This window comes from Acipenser ruthenus, chromosome 53 (genome assembly GCF_902713425.1).
Source record: "Acipenser ruthenus chromosome 53, fAciRut3.2 maternal haplotype, whole genome shotgun sequence".
NCBI classification, from domain to species: Eukaryota; Metazoa; Chordata; class Actinopteri; order Acipenseriformes; family Acipenseridae; genus Acipenser; species Acipenser ruthenus.
The window spans coordinates 6,331,696-6,347,611 of NC_081241.1; the positions used below are offsets into that span (position 1 = coordinate 6,331,696).

A 15,916-nucleotide genomic window follows, 5' to 3' on the forward strand; every position below is an offset into this window, starting at 1 on the left:
TACCAGGAGGTTCAAATCCCGGCTCAGCTACTGACTCACTGTGTGTGTGTGTGTGAGACCCGGAGCAAGTCACTAAATCTCCTTGTGCTCTGTCCTTCGTATGAGGCGTAAAACAAACAAGGTCCTATTGGAAGTGACTCTGCAGCAGCAACAGCAGTTGCTGATGATGCATAGTTCACCCCCTAGTCTCTGGAAGTTGCTTTCGATAAATGGGTCTGCTAAATAATAATAATAATAATAATAATAATAATAATAATAATAATAATAATAATAATAAAACAATTCCATTATTCTCGCCTGTCCTGCTCTTCTATTAGCTACACAGTCTCAGAGGTGCAGTTCTGAAAGAAACACATGTTAGAGCCCCCTTGGATTTTCATTTGAATTCACATCTGGTACAACACTAGGGTTAAAGGAAGTTCTCGGTTTGCTTGACTTGTCTTCCAGGAAGTCTGTCACTGCTTTACTTCCTGGTCACCCAACAGCAATGTCTTCTGGGTGCAAAGCATGTCAGTCAATAGGAGAGCAGCAGCTGATTGGTTATTGACAGACAAGAAGCCAGAGAAGTGGGGCGATTTTACCCGGCAGGCGACCTAGGAAGTGACACTATCCGAAAGCATGGCTTGTGCAAACTGAGATTTCTTTAACCAGATATCATGGGTTTAAATAAAAATGTATTCATTTCAAAACTGCACATTAAGACCTCTATAATGAAGGGCTGTCAATGGGGGGAAATGAATGGAATTATTTTGTCGGCTACAATTTGAGGCGACGATGAGTTCAGGAGCTGCTCTTCAGCTCTAATTACCAGCCATAGACGTGAGTAACACAGGCTGGATCAGCCACAGTGTCTTTATAGAAGAGCCAGCGCCCTCTAGTGGTCTGCCACCTTGGATCAAGTTTGTTTTGCTAACTGCGACAGGGAGGAAGTGACATCATAAGACAAAACATAAATAATTGTCTGACGCCTGACTGCTTTGGTTACCAGACAGCGGGACCAGGCCTGTGAAGAAGGGAACGAAAAAACTAAAGAGCGAGGGAATAAAAAAGGAGGAAGAGCCATTGCCTGTACAGCCCGGCTCATCAGCGGAGAGAGAGACGGAGAAAAGGAGTGTGCAAATGGAGGGAATAAGGAGGAAGCTCATAGGAGCCCACATGTCCTAAGTCCCATGACCAGAACCTGAGTGACTTTGAGTTCTTTTTATTAAACATCAATAGTAACTGGACAACCATGAAGAAGCCGGGAGGTGGGAAAGGACTTCAAATACAAAGAGCAAACGATGTAGCCTAAAAATACAATGACCAGTACAGAGTCCCGGTCAGTACCAGCTTACTGTCACCTCTGAGTGTCGTTTACAGTAAGTGCAATAGCACGACTAAAATACAATTACCCAACTCTCTAATAAGCATGTCTTGCCCATTTTGCACTCACTAACTAACAGCTAACTGTTCCAGTTCTTATAGCTTCCAGAGACTAGGATTCCTAATAAAGTGTCCCTTAAGCTTTCTCTGTGTGTGTGTGTGTGTGTGTGTGTTTCACAGGCTGTTTTTTGGGATGTCTGGCAAGGACAGGGTTAAGTCCGAGCGCAGGGGGAGTGGCCCCTTCACCAGGACACGCAGTTCACTGCGCAACTCAGAGAGTGCGGAGCGAGGGAAGGGGGGAGAGAAGAGGCGGAGGAGTGGAGTTAGGGGCCGCAAGCGCTCTACTGCAGGTGAGTTGTAAGTCTTTCTGAGTGTCTTCAGTGTAAATTCAATGGCAAATGTTTCCACTAGAAGTCTTTCTCAGCGTCTTCAATGTAAATTCAATGGCAAACTTTTCCATTAGAAGTCTTTCTCAGCATCTTCAGTGTAAATTCAATGGCAAACGTTTCCACTAGAAGTCTTTCTCAGCGTCTTCAGTGTAAATTCAATGGCAAACGTTTCCACTAAAAGTCTTTCTCAGCATCTTCAGTGTCAATTCAATGGCAAACGTATCCACTAGAAGTCTTTCTCAACGTCTTCAGTGTAAATTCAATGGCAAACGTTTCCACTAGAAGTCTTTCTTGGTCTTCAGTGTAAATTTAACTCAAGTCACTTTTTCGTCTTCAATACAGGAGCGCTCGAGGGCTCGGCTCATTCGGTCAGACCTGTCCTCACTCCCAAACGAAAGAAGGGACAAGTGACGGTGAAGAAGGAGGGAGAGGGGAATAGAGAGAAGGTGAAGCCACGCAGACAGAGGAGGAAATCAGTGAAACGTGGAGTGAAACGGGAGAGCGTGGATGAACCGGGTACGAGAATATGAAAACGACTTTCAGTTCCATTGAATTAGCAGGAGATGACCTCATAACGCTGAAAGAGATTGTAACTAATTAATCTGAGGCTCTCTGGTCCAGCGGTTTGAGAAAATGGTCTTGATACCAGGAGGTTCAAATCCCGGCTCAGCTACTGACTCACTGTGTGTGTGTGTGTGAGACCCGGAGCAAGTCACTAAATCTCCTTGTGCTCTGTCCTTCGTATGAGGCGTAAAACAAACAAGGTCCTATTGGAAGTGACTCTGCAGCAGCAACAGCAGTTGCTGATGATGCATAGTTCACCCCCTAGTCTCTGGAAGTTGCTTTCGATAAATGGGTCTGCTAAATAATAATAATAATAATAATAATAATAATAATAATAATAATAATAATAATAATAATAATAATAAAACAATTCCATTATTCTCGCCTGTCCTGCTCTTCTATTAGCTACACAGTCTCAGAGGTGCAGTTCTGAAAGAAACACATGTTAGAGCCCCCTTGGATTTTCATTTGAATTCACATCTGGTACAACACTAGGGTTAAAGGAAGTTCTCGGTTTGCTTGACTTGTCTTCCAGGAAGTCTGTCACTGCTTTACTTCCTGGTCACCCAACAGCAATGTCTTCTGGGTGCAAAGCATGTCAGTCAATAGGAGAGCAGCAGCTGATTGGTTATTGACAGACAAGAAGCCAGAGAAGTGGGGCGATTTTACCCGGCAGGCGACCTAGGAAGTGACACTATCCGAAAGCATGGCTTGTGCAAACTGAGATTTCTTTAACCAGATATCATGGGTTTAAATAAAAATGTATTCATTTCAAAACTGCACATTAAGACCTCTATAATGAAGGGCTGTCAATGGGGGGAAATGAATGGAATTATTTTGTCGGCTACAATTTGAGGCGACGATGAGTTCAGGAGCTGCTCTTCAGCTCTAATTACCAGCCATAGACGTGAGTAACACAGGCTGGATCAGCCACAGTGTCTTTATAGAAGAGCCAGCGCCCTCTAGTGGTCTGCCACCTTGGATCAAGTTTGTTTTGCTAACTGCGACAGGGAGGAAGTGACATCATAAGACAAAACATAAATAATTGTCTGACGCCTGACTGCTTTGGTTACCAGACAGCGGGACCAGGCCTGTGAAGAAGGGAACGAAAAAACTAAAGAGCGAGGGAATAAAAAAGGAGGAAGAGCCATTGCCTGTACAGCCCGGCTCATCAGCGGAGAGAGAGACGGAGAAAAGGAGTGTGCAAATGGAGGGAATAAGGAGGAAGCTCATAGGAGCCCACATGTCTATAGCAGGTAGGAGAGAATGGATTTAAAAGATGGTTAGCACTCCTTTAAAGGGAGGGACCAGTGATACTGTTAATAAAGCTAATAAGAGGTGAGATAATGGATTTTAAAGATGGTCAGCGCTCCTTTAAAGGGAGGGACCAGCGATACTGTTAATAAAGCTAATAAGAGGTGAGAGAATGGATTTTAAAGATGGTCAGCGCTCCTTTAAAGGGAGGGACCAGCGATACTGTTAATAAAGCTAATAAGAGGTGAGAGAATGGATTTTAAAGATGGTCAGCACTCACAGGTCTGGCTGTGTCTCTGCAGGTGGGCTCTGGAACGCTGTGCAGGGCTCCGTTACGATCGGGGGCTGTGTGTTCGGCATGTTCCTAGGCTCCCAGCGCTCATGGAAGAGCCGGCCCCTAGATGAGAAGGCAGTGGCCCGGTTCCGCCAGGCCTGCTCCCAACACGGCTTCACCCCCGACCGCATACTGCCGCACGGGTCATACCTGCTCAACTGTGGGTCTCCCAAACCTGGTGAGTACCAGGCGTCTCCACCAGGGGGAGACAGGCAGGAAATTGCAGAGCAGTACCACCTGACTCCACCAGGTGGAGACAGATACAGAAAAGGTCTGTTAGTTCATATCTAGACCACCTTGCAGTAACAACTCTCTCCCCTAGAGGGAGTTTTCCACCAGGGGGGAGCAAAGATACATGAAATTACCAGAGCAGTACTGCCTTTCTCCACCAGGGGAGACAAAGATACATTAAGTTATCTGGACTGTATTGCAGTTAATGGATCTCAGATACCCAGTACAGTACAGTTACAGATCTGGACTTTCTTGCTGTACTTTCTGTATCCACTTGGGGGAGACAGAGATACAGGAAAGATCTTCTCCAGTAACGTTGTTTTTTATTCAGAATGCAGTGAATTTGCTGGCTCTCAGAACCCCGGTACAGTGCAGTTAGTTCAGAACTGGACTATCCTGCAGTACTACCGGTATCCACTGGGGGGAGGCAAAGATACAGGAAAGGTCTTGAGATCACAGCCAGATCACTAGATGGCGCTGGCTATTTTTTACCCCTTTTGCGGTCCTATGTCGGACCTGGTCCGACATTGCAATTATTCCTATCCGGTCCATTGTCGGACCCTGTCCGACATCCGGAAAAAACGCAAAAAACTGGTTTCTAGTCTTTTTTTCTCCGGAAAAAGCAGAGAAAACCATTCAGTGGCCGAGTGGGAGCGACAGGAGCCGAGACAAGCCGATAATAGTCCTACTTGCCCCTGGCGTCACATAGGGGCGGTCATAAGGAAACAAGCTGCCTGTTACTGAATCAGCACACAGAGACTATCACGGACATTTGCAGAGCTTTTTTCAGATGTTATAGTAATAAAATAATGACTTGGATTGCATTATTGAGGAGTCTGGTGATACAACGAGTGATCAGGCGATGATTGATCGGTATGTACGACTATTATTATTATTATTTATTTATTAGCATATGTGAAAGCGATAGCGAACAAAGGGTGGGGCGGGGCTGGAGATTCCTAGTGAGTGCTTTGTTGATATGCAGGGCCATTTAAACCCGTTTGACTGTGGAAAAAAATACTTTTAAACAGAGCGTCTAAAATTAACTGCGCGTGTGAAAATAAATTGGACCTGACGCGTCTGACGCGCACTTAATAAATGGACTGCAAAGGGTTAAAGACACTTTGGCTTATCTAGAATACATATATCTCTGGCATGCAACTAGAGCATAAAAACAGATTAACACAGACTTGTCAAAAAAAACAACTATTTGTGTAATTAAAAAATAAATAAATAAATAAAAGAACCACGAAATGACCAGTGCAGTATCGCCTGTCTCCACTAGGGGGAGACAAAGATACATGAGAACAAAAAAACAAAAAAACACTGAGTATTTGCAGTAAGTCATTCAGCATAATTTCAAACACCATAAAAGATATGAACACACACATACAATATAAGAAAATGTAATCTGATTATTTTCTCCTCAGATGTCTATGAGAAAAGCAGAGCCATGCTCATTGATGAACTGAAGAGGTGTGAGCAGCTGGGCCTGACCATGTTCAACTTCCACCCTGGCTCCACCCTCCATGACATCTCAGTAGAGGAGTGTCTGGATAGGATAGCAGATTCCATAAACCACGCCCACCAGCACACCACTGGAGTCACGGCAGGTACAATCAACAGCCTGCAGTTCCTCATGCTTCCAGAGTGGTGAGTGGGGGGCGCTGTTTCATTAGTTCTGCCGAGGGAGATGGTCATATTTAACATTTCTGTTTTAATGTCTGTCTCTTTATTTCCCTCCTCAGTTATAGAGAATATGAGCTGCCAGGGTAACACTGTCGGGGGCAAGTTCTCAGAACTGAGAGGGATTATTGATCGAGTGAAAGATAAATCCAGAATTGGAGTCTGTCTGGATACCTGCCATGCCTTCGCAGCTGGTAAGAGAACCTTGGATTTAAAACCAGACCAGTTTCATCTGTATAGCGTCCTTCAAAATACTCATTGAATCTGTTCACCATAAGAGACAGGGAAAGGGGTCGACTGGACACTGCTGTTAGTGAGAAGACAGTAGTCTTTCACCATAAGAGACAGGGAAAGGGGGAAGGGCAACTGTCCTATAGTATGTGACCCTTGCATGACCCCAGTAAGAGTCTCCTCCCCCAGGTCACGACCTCTCTGCAGTGGGCGGGGTTAAGAAGATGCTGGATGAATTTGATTGGACGGTTGGACTGCAGTATCTCAAGGCAGTGCATCTCAATGACTCCAAAGGTAGGGGGCGCTATTTACAATATCTAGTCACTCAGAACTTGGGAGATAATGTATTGACAACTGGGGATGAAAAGTTGCATTGTTTTATTTTAATATATATATATATATATATATATATATATATATATATTTCTATCCTGCCTGGAATTAAGAATACAAAGAAAATATATGAATAATTCGACCTGTATTGAATTCGCTTTGTCACAGATCTCCAGTACAGTAATGTTAGTTCACAACCAGAATAGCTTGCAATATCGCCTGTATCCACTGGAGGGAGACAGATACACAAAAAGATCTCTAGTGTTGTAGATCTCATCCAGACTGTATTGAATTTCTACAGTAATCCATCATCCACAATTGTGCAGTGCCTCTGTCTATCTGTCATTGAAGATCATTGAGGGTATAGTTAGCACACTGTGGTCCCATTCTACCAGCCTCACCCCATTGTAGCTGCCCTATACTTGCGCTACCATTGCCCCTCAGTGTAATACAGAACCATTGCAGTGCCGCTGTCTGTCTGTCTGCCATTGAAGATCATTGAGGGTATAGTTAGCACACTGTGGTCCCATTCTACCAGCCTCACCCCATTGTAGCTGCCCTATACTTGCGCTACCATTGCACCTCAATGTAATTATTTATATTTAGTCAATTAGCTGATGTTTTTATCCAAAGCGACTTAGAGACCAAGTGGTGAACTATGCCTCACAACTGCTGCTGCTGCAGAGTCACTTCCAATAGAACTTTGTTTGTTTAATGTCTCATCCGAAGAACGGAGCACAAGGGGGTTAAATGACTTGCTCAGGGTCACACACAGTGAGTCAGTGGCTGAGCTGGGATTGAACGGGAACCTCTTGGTAACAAGCCCCATTCTCTAACCAGGGGAGCATCTAGCCTGTCTGTTGACCTCACATGTGTTTTTCAGGGAAGCTGGGCTGCCATCTGGATCGTCATGAGAACATTGGTGAGGGGGAGATCGGATTGGAGGGATTTCGACAAATCATGAACGAGCCTCGCCTGGACAACATGCCCATGATCCTCGAGACGCCCGTCAGGTACAGGGGGAGGGGCTGCCCAGTTCAGGGTTTTGATTAGCTGATCTGTCTGCTGTGTTCTCAGGTTAGTTGTGAGAAATTAAATCTAAATCTCATTTATAAGAAGTTGAATTATAAGAAATTGGTAAATGTGTTCTTTTATTTAATAAGACTGCCTTTTTATGTTAAAAGCAATTGTTCTGGCCTGAATTTCACACGATTAATCAATTACACATTGGACCACCGTGTGCTAACTATACCCTCAATGATCTTCAATGGCAGACAGACAGACAGACAGTGGCACTGCAATGGTTCTGTTTTACACTAAGGGGCGATGTTTCTTTTCGTTTCTCATCAGGCCTGACATGGATGGCTCAGAGGAGATCCAGTTGCTCTACTCTCTGTGCCAGTAGAGGTGGCTTTACTTTCCTTGAGCCTCAGCTTCCATTATACTGCTGATCCACCCAGGCTGTGCTGGAGTTAACTGGAAATCCACACTATAGGGACTCAAGTCCTCAATTTGTGAAACATTTGGATAGATGAGATTAACGAGAAAGTAACGGGTTTGTGGAAAATCTAGCGTTCCACGTCCCCCCGTGTTGCTACAGCTGTTTAAATAACATCCCTGTCATTTTTCATTTCTTTAACATCCTGACAACTTTTTACACATAACTTTAAAGTCTGTTTCAAAGCTCTTTTCAATATGTCTGCTCTAGTGCACTGGGGTTTGATTTCTGTCCTCTGAATCAGTGCTGCTCAACCCCGGTCCTCTGGTTTTCATTCCAACTGAGCTTTCAATTACTTAATTAAACCCTTAATTAATAAACTAATAATTAGCACAATTAGGTATTTTTAATTGTTTTCAGCTTTTAAACAGTTAGAGATTTCAACTTCACTATAAAATGTCATTATAAGTAACTTAATCTGCAATTTATTAGGAGCCGAGAACAATTAAAACGGTCTAATTAAGCAAATGATCAGTTCAATTAAGGGTCTAGTTGAGTAATTGAAAGCTCAGTTGGAATGAAAATGAGGATACCGGGTTCCCAGAGGACCAGGGTTGAGAAGCACTGCTCAAAATCACTGCAGGAAGAGCGATAAAAAAACACACACACACTCTGGCTTTCCTGTACCATATCATGGATCGTTCTTGCTGTGTTACCTGTTTGACAATGTGGGCAACAATCCTGACACTATCAGTGCACTAGAGTGACCATTTTGAAAAGACTTTGAAACAGACTTTAAAGTTAAAAGTGTGAAAAGTTGTCGGGATGTTAATGAAATGACAGGTACGTTATTTAAACAGTTGTAGCAGCACGTGGGGGACGCTGTATTTTTTGCAACCCCGCTACTTGCTCGTTAATGGTCTGCGTCTAAAAAAAAGATACTTCTTCATCTCCACAATGATACAGCGTTCTGCATTTATATAGAATGTATAGTAGTTTTTAAAAGAAAGAAAATACACTGAAGATGCTTAACTGTTGAATATATGTTTATATAAATAACAAGAACAGATCAAATAAGTATTTCCTATATTTGATGTGTATATTTTGTATAAAAAAATAAAGGTATTGTTTTTAGTTTTTCCAATAAATATTATGAACTGTTTAAAACTAATTTTATTGTGATTATTGTTATTGTTATGACGATTATTAAAAGAAACATTTAATTATGGAAAATATATTACAAGGAAAACACATGAGATATGATTTATAATCAATCAATCAATGCCTTTGTAAACTATTTGAAGGTGAATGAACCTCCTAGACAGCAGGTGGACACATTTATTAAAATCATTACAGGCTTTTCAGACATTTACCAACATCCTCCATTCCCAAGGTGTTGGTAACTCCGAGGTCAGAGCAGCTGCATTGAGATTATTATAAACATCTCGCTTCGATCGTGCTGTAGCGTTGTGCAAGAGGCAGAAAACAGGAGAGACGCCTGGATTCTTTACAATCCTTTTATTAGGACGCTCTCTCGGCACACACCAGAGTCCACAGGGTTTTGAACAGTGACAACGATGACACAGAGGGCCTGATTTTCAGAAGGGGCCATTTAAGAGAGAAAATAGAGGTTGCCGTGCATTTTGACTGCAAGGTTATTTTTATTTTTTTTTGCTACCTAATTATACGTCTCGATTTTCAACGGGGGCAGGTTCATTTCTTCTACTCGCAACGCCCTTTGCGACTCCTGCTTACGACTGATTTAAATGACAAGTGATTTCCAGGTTCCTTAACAAGCCAATGAGTTACATTCCAATAGTATGATGTCATTTAAATAGCAAACATTGATTGAGGCAGCGCACGTGCAGACCAGTCGCAACAATGGAGAGGAAAGAGAGAAAACGATTCTTAGCCGCTCAAGCTGAGATTTTGCTTGATGAAGTTCTGGAATACCAAAATGTTCGTTTTGGCAAAAGACCCCGGGCCACGGCTAAAATTAAAATATGGAAAGAAATAGCAGATAAAATAAAGTCAACCTCTTCTGTAAAAAGGTCAGTTAAGGAAGTCTAAAAACGATTTTGAGACCTGAAGCACAGAACGAAGCAAAAACATAATCAAAAATCAATCGACATTCCAGGGGAACAGGTGAAGGACCACAGATTGAAGCCCAACTAACAGTATTTGAGAGAAAAATCCGCCCTACAGTGTCCATACCTTGTGGCATAAATAAATCTGTGTGCCAAGTGGTGTTTCCAAATATATTTCTGTCTTGTGTCCAGTGAATTCCCACACCCACCCACAGGTTAGTTTAGAGGGATGAAGAGCGATCCCCACACAGCATAGTGAGGGGTGTGTAGGGTTAGTTTAGGGGATCAGGAGCAATCCCCACACAGTATAGTGAGGGGTGTGTAGGGTTAGTTTAGGGGATCAGGAGTGATCGCAGCACAGTATAGTGAGGGGTGTGTAGGGTTAGTTTAGGGGATCAGGAGTGATCCTCACACAGTATAGTGAGGGGTGTGTAGGGTTAGTTTAGGGGATCAGGAGCGATCCCCACCAGGTATAGTGAGGGGTGTCTCTTGCGGCTGGTTGCTCATCCACTGTAATATTCTGTCCTGGTTTGTAGTAGAGAATGTACACTCCAGTGTTCTTTACTGCGCATCAGAAACTCCACGGTAGAATGACGAAAGTTTTGAATCTCTTTCTTTTTCTGTGGTCCTGCTTTAATGTCCTCAGACATCATCTCAGAAGGGCAGCATAATGGTGTTTTGGAGGCATTAACATCCTTCCACCAACTAGCAGTTTCCAGCAATGCAGAATAAAATGCCATTGATTACAGGGTGATGTCACCATATCAGCTGAATAAAATACCATTGATACAGGGTGATGTCACCATATCAGCTGAATAGAATACCATTGATTACAGGGTGATGTCACCATATCAGCTGAATAAAATACCACTATGTCCATGGTGATGTCACTGTTGTGAAGTTATAGGGGGGGAAAACACTTAGAGGTTTTTGCAAACCTGTTATTCACAGGAAGTTGCCACTGTCTGTGTTTCTGTATGTGTAGCTCTTTATTGTGCTTGTGTGTGTCTATGTGCATGTACTGTACCTGCCTTTCTATTGGATGCCTATTTTATACCAGGATTTGGACCCCTTCTGCCATATCTCAACTCCAGTACAGTATGGCCAACCAGAACCTGCCCCAACCAAAACACTAAACAACACTAACTGCACATCACATCCCAGTTTCATCAGATCTGCTCCAGTCTCTTCATGGGTTTATCTGAAATACAGGAATGAGAGACTAGTGAATTAGCCCACTGTCTGTCTGTCTGTCTGTCTGTCTGTCTGTCTGTTTGTCTGTGCCACCTAGCCCTCCTGATTGGATCCCAGACCTCCAGCGGTGAAAGGCAGGAATAACTGAGACAAAGGAAGCTAATTCTTGTTACCAAAATGTCTCATATCTGTATGTTCTAATAGGATCTTTAATAGGAGCAACAGTAGGTCAAGGGCACTCCACAGATATGCAAGTATATTATGCATGAGATTTTCTGTGTGGCAAAAATAAACTCAAGTTTCATATCAAGAACGCATGGTAAAATGATGGGTAACTTTACATTCAAGTTTCATTTGGGATCTTTTATTTAAACTCCACCATCACCAAGAAATGCGTCTTCCTTAAGTTTCATTATTACTGTGCACTTTAAATTTGGATTTATTTTAAAGTCTGCCATTTCCTAGAAATGTAAGTTTCATTATTACTGTGCACTTTGTTTTGATTTATTTTAAAAACTACACTTCCCCAAAATGTAAGCTTTGTTAATAAGTGATTGTGGCAAAGTGGCTGCTGATTATGAACAGGTGCAGAGGTGATGCAGTGCAGAAATAATCACAAGTGAAAAACTGTAATCCAATGTGGAAATGTTATTTTTATTGTCAACACAAATCCTGGTCTGGCGACCAAACAATAATCCTCCAGCAATAAGCCCCTGGTGTAAATCTCGGCAGGAAAAATCATAATAATGATTTGTAAACAAAACAAATAATAACACGTTATCCGCTCCCACAATACTACAAACACAAATCACCAGTCCGGGTGCGTGCAGCCGTGCTCAAGGTGGGTGATAACAAATAACAGTGACTGTGGTGTTGTTCCGGGTAGTGCTGGTCCCAAGGCGACATGCTCCGGAGACGTGTTAGCCGTCTCGTGAATTTACAAACAAAAGACAATTACTAACAGTGCTACAAACAAGCAAAACACTCACGATTACTTTTATATTTCTTTTTGGGAACCCTCCCGGTCCTTCCAGATTCACCCTCTGCTGGTGGAGGTGGCAGAGGCAGCTCCTGCTGCTCTGCTCCTGCTGGTGGAAGCAGTGGAGGTGGCGGAGGCAGAGGCAGCTCCTGCTGCTCTGCTCTGCTGGTGGAAGCGGTGGAGGTGGTGGAGGCAGAGGCAGCTCCCGCTGCTCTGCTCCTGGCGGTGGAGGTGGCGGAGGCAGAAGCAGCAGGTATTCTTTCTCTGCTGCTGGAGACCTATGTTCTGGACCTGTGGGCCTTCCCCCCTTGGGGTGTGGCCACCCGAGTTCCCCCCTTCTGGGCACTGGACGCACGGGCTCCCCCCTTCTGGGTGCTGGACGCACGGGCCCCCCCCTTCTGGGCACTGGACGAACGGCCCCCCCCCCTTCTGGGTGCTGGATGCTCGCGCTCCCCCCTTCTGGGTGCTGGATGCTCGCGCTCCCCCTCTTCATATTTTGTGGGGCAGCTCCAGCCTTCCATTTTTATTTATTTTCTTTTTTCCCTCCAAACACAAAAAACACTATTTGAAAAAAAAACGAACAAAAAAAAAACACCCTTTGCTTTCCTGGTCCTGCGTTCCTGGAGGCGTTGTTTGTCCCAAGCAGGACACCATATGTGACCGAGCTTGTTGTTGCAGTGACGTGTGGGTAGTGATGTCACGGAGCAGGAAGTAAACAAAGGCAAACAATGAATGGCGGTGGTGGAACTGAGCGCTATGGCGCTCAGCTATTTTATTAAATAATAAAACAAAACAAAAGATTTAAACAAACAACAAAACAAAAAGGCACGCTGGCCAAACAAACAAGTATCGTGTTGGTTTTAAGCCAGCACGTCTAGCAATTGTTTTGGTTCTAAATCTCTCAGCCTTACGTCTCTCCTCTGACACTCTCCTCGAGGGTAGAGAGCTGCAGGTTTATATAGAGTGACCATCTCCTGATTAGCAACAGTTAATCAATGAATTAACTCAGGAGATGGTCACCGTCTGCATGAGTTTCATAAGGATGCGTGACTGTCAGCTAGTTAAATAAATCACTAGCTGATCATTCATGCATCCTCACAAGGTTTTAAAAATACAAAAACAATAACAAATAACCAGCGCTTCGCCGTAATATAAAACATAAATCATAATATAAATAAATAATAAACGAAGGGGCGGGACACTCCGCCACAATCCCTCGACCACATTCTGCACAGGATTTTTAGTAAGCGTGATCGACGGGATGTAGTTTGGCACAGAACAGAAGCTAACATCGTCCCTGCTAAACTACATTAAACTACTCTGTCTGTTAATTGTACTATCAGTTCTGTCTCGGCCTAGGAGTGTCTCTCGTAACTGGCAGCTTTGAGGTTGCTCATAGTCTGGTAGGCTGCCTGAGCCTCCCCGATCAGGCAGGGTCCCAGCTGGCTCGCCCAGAACTCCTACGGCCATGACTCGGTGGTGGCTAGATGCTCAAACTCGACCAGGTACGCCTCTGGGTCATCCTCCGCCGACATCTTCATCGCCCGAGCCTTCGGTGCCGATATTGCTGGTGTTCCTGTAGGGGCTGGTGTTGTGGAAAGTGCCAGCCCTACCCGTTCAATGAGCGCAGTGTAGCGCTCCTCCCTCCTTCTCTCCTTTTCCTCCTCAATAGCAGCAAGCTCCACTTTAGCATCCTTGTCCTTTGGCGCTCCTCTTCACAGCCTTTCTCATTGGCTGGCTTGTCACCACTCTTGTCGCTCTGGTTCCTTATGCTGCAGCCCAACTAGGCTGCTCCAACTCCACCTTGTGGTGCCGCCTACTCTGGAACAGAGAAGATACCCACAGCCCTTAATGCAGGTTCTTCATAAAAGACTGGCTTGGATCTTTAAATACTGGTTACACCTGTGTATTAGTCACTTAAATGGTTGAATGTGTCCACACAGACAATATTCCACATGCTAATATAAAACAGAACCAAAGTGCTAGGTTCAGCACCCAAGGCCTTGACAAAAAAGGAAATAGAATGTGTTATGTTTGGTTGTTAATAGAATGTGTTATGTTTGGTTGTTAATAGAATGTGTTATGTTTGGTTGTTAATAGAATGTGTTATGTTTGGTTGTTAATCGCTCAGCAGCGCCCTGTTTGTGTCTTGAGTTGTGAGTGTGTGCCATGCTTGTGTTGCTAAGTTATGATGCCATAAGGCAGTGTTGGCGTGTGCTTTACAGCAGTGAGACGCGATGTTCCAGATACTCCAAAAACCACACAATAAACCTCCTGTTGAGTTCACCTTACATAAGTTGTGAAAGTCAGTTATTGCACCATAACAGAATGACCTTGATATTTAGTTTGTGTTGTTGATGTATTTAATGAATCGTCCTACCTTGACCCACACATGAGGTTGCAGTCAACATAAGCTCATTAGAGTCCAAAGTATTTGCTCAATTACAACAAGGAATTAAGTGATGTCCAAACAGAGGGCCTATTTACAATGCATACTCAATAATCCAAGTGCTCATGAAAAGGCAGGTGCTCCCAGTGCAAGTGCAGGTTGCAGTGTTGTGACAGTGTTGAAATCCTGGGTGCTTGTGCTGGCTTGTTAGCACTAAATCCCAATCAGTTTCCCTCTACAATATAAAACACAACAGTAGTGCCCTGGCTTGTTATTATTTCAGTCTAAGGGTCCCTACTCATATATCTGTGTCCCCTTTGTACTGCCAAACTCCTTCCCGTGATCAGCCCAGCGCCATGCTTTATCCAATCGCCGCACTCACCACAGCTGATCACAGTATAGTTGTTTGCAGTCTTACAGCTACGCCCTTTCGCCAAGATGGCCAACTTGTGGTACCATCCTACCATCGAGTCGACCCATCCCTGTGAAGGCGTACCACCAACCTTACTTAGAGTCCTTCCAGGTCAAGAGGTAGATTTGCAGCACAGATTCATTCTCTCCACATTCTCTCCTGTTCTCTATACTAGATGTTAATAAAGTTTGAAATAAAGTGAATGTTGCGTTTGTTATGTAACTGCACAAATATGTGAGATAACTCATGTGTCAAGTTAAAATGCATGGGACTCTGCATTCGGTCTAACACATTTCTTAGACACAAGGACAAAGGATGTCAAGGGACCAATGAAAGTAACACATTTATCAAGACAAAATAACAATTTGATCTGTTTTCATTTTATTCATTTCTTCAGTTTGCCCTTTCTCTACTGTTGCTCCTATTAAAGTTCCTACTAGAACATAAAAATATGAGGCATTTTTGTTACAAGAATTAGCTTCTTTTGTCTCAGTCATGGCTCCTGTTATTCTCCTTGTAAAAGTCCTCCAGTGGGCTAATTCACTAGCCTCTCATCCCTGCTTTTCACCTTCCTCTGGATGCCTGGGTTCCAATCTGGGGGCTATGTGGCACAGACAGACAGACAGACAGACAGACAGACAGACAGACAGACAGAAAGAAAGAAAGAAAGAAAGACAGACAGACAGGCAGACAGACAGACAGACAGACAGACACATAAGCTCAAAGAGAACATTAGATGTTTCAGATAAACCCATGAAGACTGGAGCAGATGTGATGAAACTGGGATGTGATGTATGGTTAGTGTTGTTTAGTGTTTTGGTTGGGGCAGGTTCTGGTTAGCCATACTGTGCTGGAGTTCTGAGATATGCCCTGGTATAAAATTGCCATCTGTGTAGAAAGGCATGTACAGTCCATGCACAGAAACACACAAGCACAGAAATGAGACACACGTATATAGAGACACAGGTGAGAGACACACTACAAAACACACACACAGTTTACAGTAAAAGCAATTAATCTTCATTTCAATTTA

The 15,916-nt window shown here is 43.6% G+C and overlaps 1 protein-coding gene across 1 annotated transcript; it reads left to right on the forward strand.

Moving 5' to 3' along the window:
* Positions 1-1,248: 1,248 nt before the first annotated feature.
* On the forward strand, positions 1,249-8,989 carry LOC117432771 (probable endonuclease 4). The gene is made up of 10 exons (XM_059016693.1): positions 1,249-1,358; positions 1,543-1,712; positions 2,094-2,267; positions 3,392-3,571; positions 3,872-4,081; positions 5,565-5,747; positions 5,883-6,014; positions 6,241-6,345; positions 7,268-7,397; positions 7,735-8,989. The coding sequence occupies exons 2-10, from the start codon at positions 1,556-1,558 to the stop codon at positions 7,787-7,789; spliced, it is 1,326 nt and encodes a 441-aa protein (XP_058872676.1). The 5' UTR covers positions 1,249-1,358; positions 1,543-1,555; the 3' UTR covers positions 7,790-8,989.
* The last annotated feature ends 6,927 nt before the right edge of the window (positions 8,990-15,916 follow it).

Bases quoted from the DNA above. Each gene is read 5' to 3' on its own strand.
- LOC117432771 (XM_059016693.1), top strand. From the start codon at position 1,556: ATGTCTGGCAAGGACAGGGTTAAGTCCGAGCGCAGGGGGAGTGGCCCC. The intron at 3,572-3,871 runs GTAGGAGAGAAT...GTGTCTCTGCAG, and splicing joins AGCCCACATGTCTATAGCAG to GTGGGCTCTGGAACGCTGTG. The intron at 7,398-7,734 runs GTACAGGGGGAG...GTTTCTCATCAG, and splicing joins ATCCTCGAGACGCCCGTCAG to GCCTGACATGGATGGCTCAG.